Genomic DNA, 17,212 nt, shown 5'->3' on the forward strand with positions numbered 1-17,212 from the left:
AATCTAGTTACCTTTTAAATAAGTTGAGTATTTCAGCCTCAACCACCAATGTCGGCAATGACTTCGAGTCACTCATCAGCCTCTGGGTTAAAAAGGATTTTTCCTTATGTCACCTCTAAACCTTTCTCAATCACCTTAAATATATGCATCTGTGAATTGACCATTCAGCTCGGGGAAAACAGGTCTTTCCTTTATACCAAATGTAGGCCTCTCACAATCTAGTTCATCCCACAGCCTCCTCTGTTCCATGGAAAACAACCCAGCTCTAGTCTTTTCTCACAAATGCAATTTTCAAGCCCACGTAACATTCTTGTAAATTTCCACACTTTCTCCACTGGCAATTATGTCCTTCCTGTAATGTGGTGACCAGAACTGTACACAAAACTCAAGCTCTGGCCTAACCAGCATTTTAAACATTCCATCCTGGTTTTTGTATTCTATACCTAGTCCAATTAAGGAAAGCATTCCATACGTTATCGACTTGCCATGCAATATAGAGGTGGTGGACATGGACTCTCAAGTCTTTCACTTCTGCTATGCCTCCCAATAGCCTCCTATTAATCAAGTATCCCCTTTTTTTTTTAGTTGCCTTCCCTAAACGCATTACCTCACACTTTTCTGGATTGAACCCCATATGCCACTGTTTCTGCCACTCAACCAAACCACTGATATTCTGGAGACAAGCGCTGGCCTCGTCGCTATCCACTATAAGACCAATTTTGGTGTCATCTGCACATTTCCCAATCATGCCTCCCGTAGTTGAGTCCAAATCTTTAATACACTGTTGCTCATTTTAGCCTTAGTTTTATTACCTCTGATTATGTCACCTTTGTGGTATCTTTCTGATACCGCCACGTGGTTCAAGCTCGAGTTATGATTAATAAGTCAGCACACCGCTTAGTAAGATTGAAATCAACGGTCATTTTTTTTTTTTTAAATAATTTTATTGAAATTTTTTTCCCAAACAACAATTTTTCCCCTCTTACAAAGCAAACGCAACAATAATACAGAAATTTTTAACAATACATAAGTAACAAAACCCCGTTATCTTTGACCTAAACTAAACTAAACCCCCCCCTGGGTTGCTGCTGCTGGTCATCTGTCTTCCCTCTAACGTTCCCCTAGGTAGTCGAGAAATGGCTGCCACCGTCTGGTGAACCCTTGAGCCGATCCTCTCAGCGCAAACTTTATCTGCTCCAGTTTAATGAACCCCGCCATATCATTTACCCAGGCCTCCAGTCCGGGGGGTTTCACCTCCTTCCACATGAGTAGGATCCTGCGCCGGGCTACTAGGGACGCAAAGGCCACAACGTCGGCCTCTTTCGCCTCCTGCACTCCCGGCTCTTCCGCAACTCCAAATAGAGCTAACCCCCAGCCTGGTTTGACCCGGGCCTTCACCACCCGCGAAATCACTCCCTTCCAATGCCGGGCACGCCCAAAACATATGTGCGTGGTTTGCCGGGCTCCCGCCACACCTCCCACATTTGTCCTCCACTCCAAAGAACCTGCTCAATCTTGCTCCCGTTATGTGTGCTCTATGTAGCACCTTAAATTGAATCAGGCTAAGCCTGGCGCATGAGGAAGAGGAATTTACCCTGCTTAGGGCATCAGCCCACATACCCTCCTCTATCTCCTCCCCTAGTTCTTCTTCCCACTTTCCTTTTAGTTCGCCCACCGACTCCTCCCCCTCTTCCCTCATCTCTTGGTAAATCTCTGACACCTTGCCCTCTCCGACCCACACCCCTGAAAGCACCCTGTCCTGTATCCCCTGTGTCGGGAGCAACGGAAATTCCCTCACCTGTTGTCTAGTAAACGCCCTCACCTGCATATATCTCAAGAAATTTCCCCGGGGCAACTTATTCTTTTCCTCCAATGCTCCCAAGCTCGCAAAAGTCCCATCTATAAATAAATCTCCCACCCTCCTAATTTCCAACTGGTACCAGCTCTGAAATCCTCCATCCATTCTTCCTGGGGCGAACCTATGGTTGTTCCTGATTGGGGATCCCACCAGGGCTCCCCGCACCCCTCTCTGTCGCCTCCACTGTCCCCAGATATTCAATGTTGCCGCCACCACCGGGTTCGTGGTAAACTTTTTAGGTGAGATCAGTAGCGGCGCCGTCACCAGCGCCTCTAAACGCGTCCCTTTACAGGACTTTCTCTCCAGTCTTTTCCAGGCCACTCCCTCACCCTCCATCATCCATTTACGTATCATTGCCACATTGGCGGCCCAATAGTAATCGCCCAAGTTCGGTAGTGCCAATCCTCCTCTGTCCCTACTACGCTGAAGGAACCCCCTCCTTACTCTCGGAACTTTCCCTGTCCACACGAAGCTCGTGATGCTCCTGTCTATTTTATTAAAAAATGTCTTGGTGATTAGTATAGGGAGACATTGAAATACAAATAAGAACCTCGGGAGGACCATCATCTTAATTGCTTGCACCCTGCCCGCCAGCGATAGAGGCTGCATGTCCCACCTCATGAAGCCCTCCTCCATTTGTTCTACCAACCGTGTCAGATTAAGTCTGTGCAAGGTTCCCCAGCTCCTAGCGATCTGAATCCCCAGGTATCGGAAGTTTCTTTCCACTTTCCTTAGAGGCAAGCCTTCTATCTCTCTACTCTGGTCCCCTGGATGTATCACAAATAATTCACTCTTCCCCATGTTTAGCCTATACCCCGAGAAATCCCCGAACCCCCTCAAAATTTGCATAACCTCTATCACCCCCCCCCCCCCCGGCTGGGTCCACAAATAATTCACTCTTCCCCATGTTTAGCCTATACCCAGAGAAATCCCCGAACCCCCTCAAAATTCGCATAACCTCTATCATCCCCCCCGCTGGGTCAACGGTCATTTATTATATACAACAATTAATGCTTACACAATAATCCTACTATCTAAATAGAAACCTACCACTACTGGCCAATACTTAACTTTAGGAAGGGCCCACCAGGTCAGGGAAACGAGTGTCTTATCGAATCGGATCTGGCCCGTGGGATTCAAAAGGCTGATACGGGTCGATGGCTAGGAGTCTTTATCGGGTAGCGATCGCTGGAGTCAAACTTACGGTTCTTTGTTGAAGGTTCTTGCGAAGGTCGCGAGCAGGCAAAGAAGGGAGAGAGAGAGAGAGAGAGAGAGAGAGAGAGAGATCTGAACTTGGCCCCTCACTTTATAGGGCCCAGGGGCTTCCCGCCTCTCGGGGCGGCCCTTGAGTCCCAAGTGATTGGACTTGTTCCCAATCACTGGGTTCGATATGCTCCAATAATGGGGCGATTCCTCGATCGGGGGGTGGTCGTTCACCTGTCTTTGTTTCGGCCACTGCAGGCGCCGACAGGTCTGGCCCGGCATTCAATTGCTAATATGTTGGAATTGTTCCCGGGGATAGCCGATTAAACTGCAGATATCTGGGTTGATGTGCTGCTAATAGTCCTGAGTATCGATCTGGGCCGACTTCCCCAGAGTCGAATACGCTATTGTCTGCAGCTGTCCGTTTGTGTCCTGTTGGCTGCTTTTCCCATCAGCATTTTCGGTTAACCATTTTAAATCGGGTTTTGGCCAAATTAATAGGGAATCAGCCATTTTAGGTGGCTACAGTCCCTCCTGGTGATCCTAACGCAAAGCGTGAAGGATCACATAAATGTTGTCCTTTCCGTCCCCTGACCGGGGGGGGGATACCTCCTACATGGCCACTATTATGACCCTAGCTATGCACAAAGATTTACCTAAACAATTCTTGAGGGTGCTATGTCAGGCAGGGGCATGTATCTAAAAAATTGGAACCTCTAATATTACCTAAATACACTCATTAAGCATTGCATCATCCTATCTCTCTAAAACATACAACAATCATAACATTCCATATATTCTTTCCTGGCTTGGCAGTCAAGCTCAGAATCATACATTTTTTCTTATTGTAAGGCAGTTTTGTACATCTTTTATTTACAGGAAAACGCAAGTGCTTGTTCTTTATTTTTGTATTATAGGTCGCGGGGGACTGGGGTCTGGTCATACCCGAACATAGGGGATTGGATCCGATATACCGGGGTTCGAGCGCGGTACGTTCTCCTTCTCCATTTGCGGAGGCGCATAGTCTGTACTGCACAGCAGAGTATTGCCAACGCTAATAGTGCTTCAATAACGTACGACAGGGAGTACCAAGTTATGAACTTGGCACACTAGGATAGTGCAGCGTGGCTGGTGACTGGGCCCTCGGTACTGCGGGGCAGTGAAACATTAACGGCGGGGGGGGTTGAAGTAATGGGGTCCGCGTTCCCGCACAACCAAATGTTCAGTATAAAAATCTTGATCACAATGAAAGAAGTCCTCATGGCTGTCTTCTTTCTTTTTCTGTCTTTGTGTTCTCTGTTTTCTCCGGTCCTGGAGCTTCTGGAGTTCTGTAAAACAAGCATAGTATCTGTAACTACCTTGGTATAATATCCGGTATGTTAGTGTGTCTGTCCTTCGGGGCCAATTATTCCCTTATGTGACTCCCTCATTTTTTTTTTTCCCAAAACAAATGTTAGGACACGGCACACTTCCCAATGGTGGACCAGTGCTAGGTTTATCATCCAAATGTTCTAGGATGTAAATAGCATTTGACAGCAACCCAAAGGTTGCCTAAATAAATAAAACTGTTTTTGAAAGGAAAAGGTCGAATGAGGTGCGTATGGGCCGCGCGACGGGCAAGATTTGGATGGAGTCCCCGGGTAGGACGGCTACCAATACCATATCTCCCCTACCCGAGCGTTTTTGACCAACGGGGGGGGGGGGGGTCCCCAAGCAGGGCGGGTCGCACGCCGTTTCTCCGCTGCCTGAGCAACCGACAAGAATGGGCAAAAATGTAGTCATCATGGTGGGGTTGCTGCTGTGATTCTCCCGTCAAATCAGATCGGGCATCTGGCACTTGGACCAGTACCAGCTGAAAAGCTAGTGCTGTGCTTCTACCATCGAATCAGAACGGGCGTCTGGCACTTGGACCAGTACCAGCTGAAAAGCTAGCTCCTCTGAACGGGCGCGTGGTCTGTTGACCAGGTATCTGCAGATAAGTTGGTACCACTGAACAAGCTTCTGGCCGTGGTGGGTCTCTGAGGCAAGTCCTCAGGAGGTTTCGGCAGAACGGGCGTGTGAGAAAAATTCTCCTGTCGGACGAACAACACTTAAACAAACATACAAACAACGTAAAACATCCTGCAGGTTCCACCAGGAAGGACAACACTTTTCACCAAGTGTCTCCTTTAAATCATCATGTGGACACCTCAGTTCTCTGTTGCGAACAGGGTGGCAAAGGGGTTGGCGGATTGGGGGTCTGACTCGGGGTCGTCACCTTCTGCCGGGTGCCAAATTCTGGAGTGAATTAATGCTGAGGGCTGCGTGGTGTGAGTTGGGGTTGCTTTCGTCGTTGCGGACGAGTCTGTAGGAGTTGTCGCGGTGCCAATGGCGTTCGTCAAGTTGTGTGGGGACAAAGTCGGGGTCGTCCGTGTGGTTCGGTGGTGTGGTTTGTTTAAGAAAGAGATGAGGAAGGGATCACTGGAGTCGAACTCGGAGTCGCTGGGTGTGGGACCAGGATAGTAGGGAGGCATGCTGTGTCTGTCGTCGGAGTCACAGTCGCTGTCTCTGCTGCTGCAGTCTGTGGGCGTTCCGGGGCGGAGTGTAAAGTTTGTGGGTGGAGTCGGGGGCGAGTCCGTGTCTGGGCTGGATGTGGAGGGGGTTGGTGTGGTCACATTGGCTGTGGGCGGGGTTTGGCTGCCGCGTCAAGCATGACGTGGTGGGTGTGGTTTGACTGTGCTCCATAAGCCTTTAGCTGGTTTATGTGAAACCACGCAGTCTTACCATTTTGGTATTTGATTTTGTATACCGATGGGCTTACTTTATCCGTAATGGAGTACAGGCCCGAGTATTTCGGAGACAGAAACGTGCTGGGGTTATACACAGACAACATCACTTGTTGTCCTATATTATACTCTGTTGCATGTACTGCCTTGTCAAACCAGACCTTGCTCTGTTTTCTTTTAATGCCCAATTTAACAGCGGCTGCTAACTGAGCCGTTTTAACATTTACAAGTAATTGTTCAACGGCTTTCTCATGGGTGAGGGCCGTAACTTCAGGGCTGGTCAGGTCTAAACCCAACAAGTACTCTGTCCCTTTCATGGGGCGTCCGGTCATGAGGGTGCGTGGGGTGAAACCTGTGGAGGTGGAAACAGTGTTACGCAAAAACATCAGCGCAAAGGGGAGGACCGAATCCCAAGTGGTGTTATTCTGCTGGACCATTTTTCTAAGGGTGGTTTTTAGGGTCCGATTCATGCGCTCCAATATACCACTCGATTGAGGGTGGGACGCAATGTGACATTTTTGGGTTATGCCAAATATCGGGAGGACGTTCTGCATGACCCGTCCCGTAAAGTGAGAACCTTGGTCTGACTCAATACTGCGGGGGAGTCCCCATCTTGTGAAGATGTGGTGGGTTAGGATTTTGGCTGTGGTTTTCGCGGTGTTAGTGCGGGCTGGAAATGCTTCCACCCACTTTGTAAAAGTGTCTATGACCACCAGAACATATTTATAGCCATTCCTGCAAGGGGGCAATGGACCTATAAAATCGATCTGGAGGTTAGTCCAGGGGCCGTTAACGGGTCGGGTGTGGCTGAGATGTGCCTTTTAGGCATATGTATCTGGGTTGTTCTGAGCGCAGATGAGGCAATTCTCAATGTAATGGGATACATCCTCTTTGAGACTTGGCCACCAACAAAGCTGTTTGAAGTGGGCTGCGGTGGGTTCGATTCCCTGGTGTCCATGACCATCATGGAATAAACAGATTATTTGGTTCCTATCCTGCTCAGGAACCACATAAAGGGTGTCCTTTAACACCACACCGTCATGTGTGGTCATCATATTTCTGTACCTCTCGTACGAGGCTGGAAACTTCCCTTTCACGATTTCAGTGAGAGCGCTATCCTGCTTCTGGGCCTCTACTAGATCTTCGATCCTAGTCCGCGCGACCTGAACTGCACTCACTGGCGCACTCACTGGGGCGCTCTCGAGGGGTTTCCAAAAGTACCCATGCTTGGATCCTGCCTTAGCCAGTGCGTCGGCTTTTACATTTCCAGGGGGGGGGGGGGGGGGGAACGATGGTGGCTGCGGACTTTTATAATGCCAAAAGTCCTGTTCTTGGCTTTTTCCAGAATATGGCGGAGTAATGGGGCTGAGGGGAGGGGTTTCCCATCCGCGGAAACAAATCCTCTTGTTTCCCAGAGGGGCAGAAATTCAGTGAGGCTGTTGCACACGTATAGACTGTCTGAATATATGTCTGCTGGGCTGGGGAAGGAATCTGGGTGCTCTACAATGTAAGCGATGGCCGCAAGCTCTGCTACCTGCATGCCTAAGTGCCCGGGTAATTTTTATGCGATTTCCTCGAGGGCGCGTCCTCCACATAAATCCCACAACCTGTTATGCGTTGCCCATCCAGGACTGTGGAAGATCCATCCACATAGATCCTAATGGGGTCACACGTGTCCGGGTGAGGAGGGCTTTGAGATGGAGTGGCTAGTTTTCTGGGGGGTGCTTTCGCTATAAAGGGGCCTGTATTATGGTGGGGCGAGATGATGTCACACTCATGGGGGGGGTTCCGGGGTACTGTAGATTGTCCGCTAAGTATGTGTGTGTTTTGGTCCGTTTGACTGTGATGTCCCGTCCTTGCAAGAGAAGAGTCCATCTAGCAGCGCGGATTTGGCTGACGGTACCATCTTTAAGTCGTCCGTCTAGTAAAAGTTGGGTGGGGGTGTGCTCAGTCAAAATGGTGATGGGGTTCAGTCCGGTAATGTATGAGAAGTATTGGACTGCCCAGAAAACTGCGAGCAGGTGCCTCTCACAGGCCGAGAATCCCTACTCCACAGCATCTAAAATTCGGGAGGCATAAGCAACGGGTCTTAGCTGGTCGTGCCGTTCCTGCAGGAGCATGGCTGAAAGGGTGCGGTCGGTGGTCGCTACCTCTATTGCGTAAGGGGGAAAGCGGGTCGGGAACTTGTAATGTGGGGGCGGCTATGAGCGCCTGTTTTAATGATTCCACAGCATCCGTATGCTGCGGAAGCCATTCCCAGGGGGCTCCTTTCTTTAGGAAGTCTGAGAGGGGCGCTGCCTTGCTGGCGAAACCGTCAATGTGGTTTCGGCAGTAGCCAACCAGTCCTAAAAACGACCGGAGGGCTGAAACGTGTTGGGGCAATTTAGCGATCAAGGCAATTCTTTGGTGCTCGATCTTGCGTTTGCCGTGTGAGATAATAGTACCCAAATATATCACCTTTTCTTCCAATATCTGGGCCTTTTTGGGGTTTACTTTACAGCCAATGGAATGTAGTAATTCCAGGAGTTCGGACAGAAGCTCAATGTGTTCTTCCTTTGTGTCTGTCTGCAGCAGTAGGTCGTCTACATACTGTACCAGACATTCGGGGCAAGAACATTGCTAGTCCATTTGCCAGCTGTCGGTGGAAAATGGAGGGGGAGTTGTGGAAGCCTTGTGGCAGGCATGTCCACGTGTACTGCTGCGCTCTGAAAGTGAAGGCAAATTTATACTGGCACGCCTTTGCCAATGGAATGGACCAGAACCCATTACTGACATCCAACACCGTGAAATATCGGGCACGGAGTCCCTGTTTGAGCATGGTCTCGGGACATGTTGCAACGGTGGGGGCTGCTACGGGGGTGACTTTATTGAGTTCCCGATAATCTATGGTCAAGCGCCATGATCTGTCGGGCTTCCTTACTGGCCAAATCGGGGCATTATTAGTTGAGGCTACCAATCTTAGGACCCCCTGCTCTAATAAACTTTCTATAACCTTTAGGATTTCTCCCTCTGCTTCTAGGGGGAATCCATACCTGCTTTTGGGGTCTAGGGTCCAGTCCTGTTATTTGTACGGAGCCAGTCATCCATCCACAGTCGTGTTTGTGGGTCGCGAATGCTGCCCTGTTTTTTTGCAGGACTGCCCTAACCTGTCGGTCCGTGCTGAGTGTGGTGGGGTTGAACCAAAACTTGCCTACTGCGCTAATTTTGTTCATATAATCCCCTATATTGAGCGTTGCGGGGGCTCTAGCGGATTTTGCCATCTTCCAGACGCACTGGTTGACTGGATCGAAAGAGTGGTGATGAGAATTCATGAAGTCGATCCCCAAAATGTGCTCCGCTGTTGGGGGCAGGTCGACTAACACTACGGGGTGTTTTGTATTAATGGTTCCGATCTGGATGGGTACAGGGGTTGTGATATGTCCCTGCTGGGAGTGGCCTGTGAAGCCGCTGAGGGTGATAGTGGCTGTGGTGGGCCACGTGTCCTTACCAAGGGTGGAGGAATTTAAGGTTGTGTGGGATCCTCCTGTGTCCCAGAGAAGCTCGATCGGCTGTATCCTAACCTTTGCTGCGACTACGGGTCATCCTGACCTATCCCAAAGGGTATCGCAGACCCAGCTGGGGGAGCCTGTACACAGTCAGTCCGTTCCGGTCAAGTCTGTCTGATCGGACTGGGCGCTAACGCTATGGATGGGTTCTGCTTTTTTCTTATTGATAGTGCCTGTCTGTTGGGCTCTCTGTGACTTTTTAGGGCCATTGCATTCTTTGGCAAAATGTCCCAATTGTCCGCAATTGTAGCATTCTTGCGGTTTTGCTGGGGGGGCTGCTCTTTCCCTCGTTTACGCAGGTGACGAATGTGATATAAAATAGTTACTTTAGAGATATTAGTTAATGTAATGTAGAAATAAGCCACTTTGATTCTGGCAGATAGAGAAAGGGATTTGAGACCGCATGGAAAAAGCAGGAAGAGGTGTGTCTATGAGAGTGATGCTGCATTGATAGGGGCCAGAGAAAGGGATTGGAAGTGAGCCAATCAGAATAGATCAAACAGGTCAGGAGGGACATAGGCTGACCTATGGGCGTCGAGTACGTGAAACTTGATACCATTTGAATTGATTTGCAGAGGTCCCTTTGTTTCTTTGTTCATTCGCTTTCTGGGATATAGGAAACTGGATGTCTCTTATGTTTCTGTAAGATGAATCAAGCTTGCAAGCTAAATAAATAACTTCTTTTTACGTGCGAATCCATCTCAACTTTTATTGAGGCCAGACTGACGGAGAAAGAAATTTGGGAATCAACACAGGCGGGGTTGTGAAGAGTGGTTCTTACTGCCTGCACGTCTGCGGCGGCTTGCTTTGCCTCGGGGGTTCTAGCTGCGGGTTTACTGTGAGCCGCTTGTTCCCAAACGTGGGACAATCTTTTGACCACCCACTTCTCATTATGAGCCTCCTCCAAGGGGTCATAATTATTACAGGCATTCTGTCCTGCTTCCGTGGCATGGGAGATAAGGGTGCGGGTCCATTTGGCCATATTGTCTGCGGACAAATGGGCACGGTCTACATTTCCGAATACTGCTTCAAAGTGAATCCACAAGCGTCCTGCGAATGCTGTGGGGTGTTCAGACATTTTCTGTCTGCACTTATTTAGACCGTCTACGGGGTCGCCCCGGTTATACCCGATCGCACCCAGGATCGCGGTATGCATTTCTGCAAGGGTGCCTCCTCCTACATTCTGTGGGTCGGGGAGGGCTGCTGCGACTGATGGGTCTAAGCTGAGGACCGTGAGTTTACCTGCTCTTTCTCATCCAGGCCGTACATGGTTGCCTGGTGTTTGACGGTGGCAAAGAAATGGTGTGGGTCTGAAGCGGGGAGGAACGGTGTGATTTTAGCACACGCGTCCCGTAATTGGGTCACTGTGAGGGGGATGAAATATAAGACTTCCGCCTCGTCTGCTGTGGCGGTGCGGTGGGTTGTTACAGGGTTCATGGGAACCTGTATAACCTGCTGTGTGGGGGTGCTCTCCTCCTTTGGGGCTTTCCCTGCGCACATGTTCCCTGAACATATCTCTGCGCTGTCTCTTGCAGTTCTTCCCAATCAGGGCCGTCTTCCTGTTCTAAACTTTCCCCAAAGGCGTCTTGGAATCCCTTTTGGACAGAAAGCATTGATTGCAGGTCTGCAATTTGCTTTCGGCACTTTGCATGGTCTAAGGTACTCTGCCTTTGTTCTGTGGTAGCAGCGTGGAGCGCTCTCAAGGCTGCCTTGAGATCACGACATTGCTTCTGTAGCGTGTCCACCTGCTTCTCTGACTCTTTCTTAACCAGGACGGCACGCTGCGTGTCCTGATAAGCCTTCTCATACTGGGATTGAAAACTGCTTAAATGCGCCAGACAAGACTGGTGACCCCGTTTGGCGCCTCTTCGTCATTGGCTTCTAACTGGCTTTTCAATTCCAGGTTCTCTTTTTCCATCTCGCATACATCGATTTTACTCATACGATGTATGCCTTCTATTTCTTTTCGGAGCGTCCTGACGACCTCCTCTGTGCCTCGCAATTGTGCCATGCAGGACACGATTGCCATCGGCTTGCGTGCTTTCACTAAGCTTTTCTTATGAATTTCACTCATGTTCTCCCACCAAGTATGCCCTATACCTCCGGGACCCGAGTCTTCATTATTACAGAAACCGCGCCACACGGGCCATCCTTTGCCCTGCAGAAATTTGCGAATTTCCACTTCCCAAATGGGACACTGTCCCACTTTAATGCTGCTGATCGATGCGACCGCAAATTCTTCAGGGTTCATGAGGCATTGCATTGCCTGCATGGCCATCTCTCTTATCTGCTCGCTACGTTCAAATTTGGAACAGGGGGCTAAGGTGGTGTCGTAGATGCGGGTACGGCTTGGGCTAATTTCCGAAAATACAGACTTCCGACAGATTTTTGTTGCGTCAAAACTATCAGTTTTACCTTATAACCCTGTTAGTTACGCATGCATACACACACTTCCGAATTGTGAATTATTAACCAGAACCGCTTGAACACTTGTGGTTTTTGTTTTGTTTTTGTTTCCAATTGGATTCTATTCAAATTGTTAGGGTTCTCCCGGAGTGGTTTTCCACTTCTATGTCGGGTCCCACCCGGAGACGCCAATTATGTTGCTCTTTTTAACCTTAGTTTTATTACTTCTGATTATGTCACCTTTGCTCACGAGTCGCCAGGTATCTTTCTGATACCGCCACGTGGTTCAAGCTCGAGTTATGATTAATAAGTCAGCACACCGCTTAGTAGATTGAAATCAACGGTCATTTATTATATACAACAATTAATGCTTATACAATAATCCTACTATCTATATAGAAACCTACCACTACTGGCCAATACTTAACTTTAGGAAGGGCCCACCAGGTCAGGGAAACGAGTGTCTTATCGAATCAGATCTGGCCCGTGGGATTCAAAAGGCTGATACGGGTCGATGGCTAGGAGTCTTTATCGGGTAGCGATCGCTGGAGTCAAACTTACGGTTCTTGTTGAAGGTTCTTGCGAAGGTCGCGAGCAGGCGAAGAAGGGAGGGAGGGAGAGAGAGAGAGAGAGAGAGAGAGAGAGAGAGAGAGAGAGAGAGAGAGAGAGAGAGAGAGAGAGAGAGAGAGAGAGAGAGAGAGAGAGAGAGAGAGAGAGAGAGAGAGAGAGAGAGAGAGAGAGAGAGAGAGAGAGAGAGAGAGAGAGAGAGAGAGAGAGAGATCAAGATCTGAACTTGGCCCCTCACTTTATAGGGCCCAGGGGCTTCCCGCCTCTCGGGGCGGCCCTTGACCCTGAGTCCCAAATGATTGGACTTGTTCCCAAATCACTGGGTTCGATATGCTTCAATAATGGGGCGATTCCTCGATCAGAGGGTGGTCGTTCACCTGTCTTTGTTTCGGCCACTGCAGGCGCCGACAGGTCTGGCCCGGCATTCAATTGCTATTATGTTGGAATTGTTCCCTGGGATAGCCGATTAAACTGCAGATATCTGGGTTGATGTGCTGCTAATAGTCCGGAGTATCGATCTGGGACGACTTCCCCAGAGTCAAATACGCTATTCTGTCTGCAGCTGTCCGTTTGTGTCCTGTTGGCTGCTTTTCCAATCAGCCTTTTTGGTTAACCATTTTAAAATCGGGTTTTGGCCAAATTAATAGGGAATCATCCATTTTAGGTGGCTACAACACGCAGCGAAACAGCAAAACCCCCAACAGTGACCCAGGCGGAACACACCATTCCTCTCCTTAGCGAAAACAGAGATAAAGAACTTATTGAGATCCCTGCCCACATCTTTTGCATCAACACAAGCTACCATGCACATCTCTGAAAGACCATACCCTTTCCTTAGTTATTCTCTTGCTCTTAATGTACTGGTAATACATCTTTGGATTTTCTTTGATTTTACCTGCCAATATTTTATCGTATCCTCTTATGCATTCCGAACTTCCTTTTTATTTCACTCTGTACTCGAAATCTTTGTGATTTTCATAAGCTTTTTCTTCTTGCACTGTATGCTTCTGGATGACCAGGATACTTTCGATTTAGCACCATCGTTCTCTCTCGTTGTGGGGACATGTCTACACTGTGCCTGTACAATCTCACTTTTGAGTGCCTTCCCCTGATTTGACACGGTTTTTTCCTTCTTGTAGCTATATCCAGTCCACTTTTGCCAGCTTATCTCAGTTTTGGAATATTAGTTTCCTCCAATTTAGAACTTTTACTCGTGTTCTATCTTTGTCCTTGTAATGATGCTAAATCCAACTGTATTATGGCCCTTATTTCCAAAATGCATTATTTCCAGGAGTTTAACACTATTGTTTCAAAGCGCCAGGGACCCGGGTTGGGTCTGTACGTTCTCCCCATGTTTGTAGGTTTCCTCTGGGTGCTCCGGTTTCCTTCCATAAGTCCAGAAAGACCATAAGACATAGGAGCGGAAGCAAGGCCATTCGGCCCATCGAGTCCACTCCACCATTCAATCATGGCTGATTTCAACTCTTTACCCGCTCTCTCCCCATAGCCCTTAATTCGTCGAGAAATCAAGAATTTATCAACTTCTGTCTTAAAGACACTCAACGTCCCGCCCTCTGTGGCAATGAATTCCAGAGACCCACCACTCTCTGGCTGAAGAAATTTCTCCTCATCTCTGTTCTAACGTGACTCCCTTTAATTCTAAGGCTGTGCCCCCGGGTCCTAGTCTCCCCTGCTAATGGAAACAACTTCCCTACGTCCACCCTATCTAAGCCATTCATTATCTTGTAAGTTTCTATTAGATCTCCCCTCAACCTCCTAAACTCCATCGTATGTTAGGCCTACCATTCCTGGGATCATCCGTGTGAATCTCCGCTGGACCCGCTCCAGTGCCAGTATGTCCTTCCTGAGGTGTGGGGCACAAAATTGCTCACAGTATTCTAAATGGGGCCTAACTAATGCTTTATAAACTTCAGAAGCACATCCCTGCTTTTATATTCCAAGCCTCTTGAGATAAATGACAACATTGCATTTGCTTTCTTAATTACGGACTCAACCTGCAAGTTTACCTTTAGAGAATCCTGGACTAGGACTCCCAAGTCCCTTTGCACTTCAGCATTATGAATTTTGGCACTGTTTAGAAAATAGTCCATGCCTCTATTCTTTTTTCCAAAGTGCAAGACCTCGCACTTGCCCACGTTGAATTTCATCACCCATTTCTTGGACCACTCTCCTAAACTATCTAAATCTTTCTGCAGCCTCCCCACCTCCTCCATATACCTGCCCCTCCACCTATCTTTGGATCATCGGCAAACTTAGCCAGAATGCCCCGAGTCCCGTCATCTAGATCGTTAATATATAAAGAGAACAGCTGTGGCCCCAACACTGAACCCTGCGGGACACCACTCGTCACCGGCTGCCATTCCGAAAAAGAACCTTTTATCCCAACTCTCTGCCTTCTGCCTGACAGCCAATCGTCAATCCATGTTAGTACCTTGCCTCGAATACCATGGGCCCTTATTTTACTCAGCAGTCTCCCGTGAGGCACCTTATTAAAGGTCTTTTGGAAGTCAAGATAGGTGACATCCATTGGCTCTCCTTGGTCTAACCTATTTGTTACCTCTTCAAAGAACTCTAACAGGTTTGTCAGGCACGACCTCCCCTTACTAAATCCATGCTGACTTGTCCTAATCCGACCCTGCACTTCCAAGAATTTAGAAATCTCATCCTTAACAATGGATTCTAGAATCTTGCCAACAACCGAGGTTAGGCTAATTGGCCTATAATTTTCCATCTTTTTCCTTGTTCCCTTTTTGAACAGGGGGGGGGGGGGGGGGGGGTTACAACAGAGATTTTCAATCCTCTGGGACTTTCCCTGACTCCAGTGACTTTTGAAAGATCATAACTAATGCCTCCACTATTTCTTCAGCTATCTCCTTTAGAACTCTAGGATGTAGCCCATCTGGGCCCGGATATTTATCAATTTGTAGACCTCTTAGTTTCTCTAGCACTTTCTCCTTTGTGATGGCTACCATATTCAACTCTGCCCCCTGACTCTCCGGAATTGTTGGGATATTACTCATGTCTTCTACTGTGAAGACTGACTCAAAGTACTTGAAGACTGACTCAAAGTACTTATTTAGTTCCTCAGCTATTTCCTTTTCTCCCATCACTAGATTACTAGAAAGACATGCTTGTTAATGCGAATTGGACATTCTGAGTTCTCCCAGGTGCCGGAGTGTGGCTACGAAAGGACTTTTACAGTACTTCATTGTAATGTTAATGTAAGCCTACTTGTGACACCAATAAAGATTTTTTTTTTTTTTTTTTTTTAAAAAAGGTCCCCATTGCTACTTCGTCCACTTGCCCGGCTTCATTTCCCAAGACTAAATCTAAAATTGCACCCTCTCTGTTTGAGTTTATTAAGTGTTGACTAAAAATGGTTCTTTTGAATGGAGTTCAAGAATGGTGTGCCCTTCAGTTTAATTCCCAATTAATATTAGGGTAGTTGAAGTCTCCAAGTATTACTGCTCTATTGTTTTCGCACTGAAATTTCTCTACATATTTGTTCTTCTAACTCCCTTCCATTATTTGTGGGTCTATAGTACTCATAACAGTGCAGCTGCCCCCTTTTTAAATTTGATCTTAACCCATATGGCCTCAATCGATGCTTCCTTTCCTCTCTCCTCACAGTGGTCATTGATGTTTTTTAACCAATAATGCTATACCCCACCATTTTTATTTAAAAAAATTCCCCCACCCTCTACACTGCCCGAAAACGTACACCCAGAAATGTTGAGTTGCCATATCCATCTGTGCCCTCAGCTCATCAGATTTATTTGCTATTGTCCTTGTATTTACATATATTCACCTTTTAACACTGCCAAATTCCTGTGCTGTACACATTTTAAACATGTGCTTCTTTCTGAGTCACTCACTAATTTTCCATCTCCCATTCCCTGCTCTGAATTTCCCTCCAGGTTCTCACCCTCCCACTGAGTTACTTACAACAGTCAGTTGAATTGATTGACACATGTAGCTGTTGTGACAAAGTGTAGTTGGTGGTGGTTGGGACTGCTGACCAGAATAAAGATGCAGTATTGGCCTGTGGTTGAAAGCTTTTTAAATCATTCAAATTAGTAGTTTGAATGATTAAACCATTTACCAGAAACATGACAAAGGATTGATATGAAGATGGCACACTGGACCTTGGACGAGAATAGTTAAAATAAAGTTTGCCAATTATAAAAAACATTTTCCATTGGATTAATTTCACCTACTACTTACTCAGTGACTCTTGTAACATGAAGTCCACCATTCTTCACATGCAGAATTCTTACTGAAAAAGTACAATGGCTGTGGAACAAACATTTTGGAGAAATTTTAAATTCAGTTATTGATTTAAAATCACACGAATTTACTCATGTTGCACTCTGAATTTAAGCAAATTGTTTATTTAGAACTGCCACAATGCAACATTTGCATCAATGAAAAATTACCTTCTACTTGAAAGATTGTTGATTTTTGTGGAAGCAATACTTTGCTGTTTTCTCCCTTGTTTTAATATTTTATATGCCTCTTCTGCACTGGAAACCTGAATCCACCTGAGATCTAAAAAAGACACAAACTTATGTTTATATAGTTCCTATAGCATTATAAAACAAAATATGACACGGAGCATAGTAGGATATATTAAGGCTGATGACCAAAAGCGTAGCCAATGAGGTAGATTTTAAAAAGTATCAAAGGAGAAAAATTAGTGGTTTAGAGCTTAGAACCCAGGCAGCTGAAGGCATGGCCACCAGTAACGGAGTGATTAAAATAAGGGATTCTCAAGACACCAGAATTAGAGGAACAGATGACTCAGAGTTCCAAAGCGAGTGATTACAAGGTAGGGAGAGCACAGTAAG

At 47.2% G+C, this 17,212-nt stretch overlaps 1 protein-coding gene across 5 annotated transcripts in view; it reads right to left on the reverse strand.

Annotated features, from left to right (window-relative positions):
- Positions 1-17,212, reverse strand: part of kif20bb (kinesin family member 20Bb) — a 167,223-nt gene that overhangs the window by 117,473 nt on the left and 32,538 nt on the right. For all 5 annotated transcript variants that reach the window (XM_072479017.1, XM_072479018.1, XM_072479019.1 and 2 more), the window contains exons 9-10: positions 16,802-16,913; positions 16,590-16,658 (exon numbers count right to left, since the gene is read on the reverse strand). In XM_072479017.1, coding sequence (XP_072335118.1) covers positions 16,590-16,658; positions 16,802-16,913 — 181 coding nt within the window. The remainder of the gene's footprint in view (positions 1-16,589; positions 16,659-16,801; positions 16,914-17,212) is intronic.

Source organism: Scyliorhinus torazame, chromosome 16 (assembly GCF_047496885.1).
Source record: "Scyliorhinus torazame isolate Kashiwa2021f chromosome 16, sScyTor2.1, whole genome shotgun sequence".
Classification (NCBI taxonomy): Eukaryota; Metazoa; Chordata; class Chondrichthyes; order Carcharhiniformes; family Scyliorhinidae; genus Scyliorhinus; species Scyliorhinus torazame.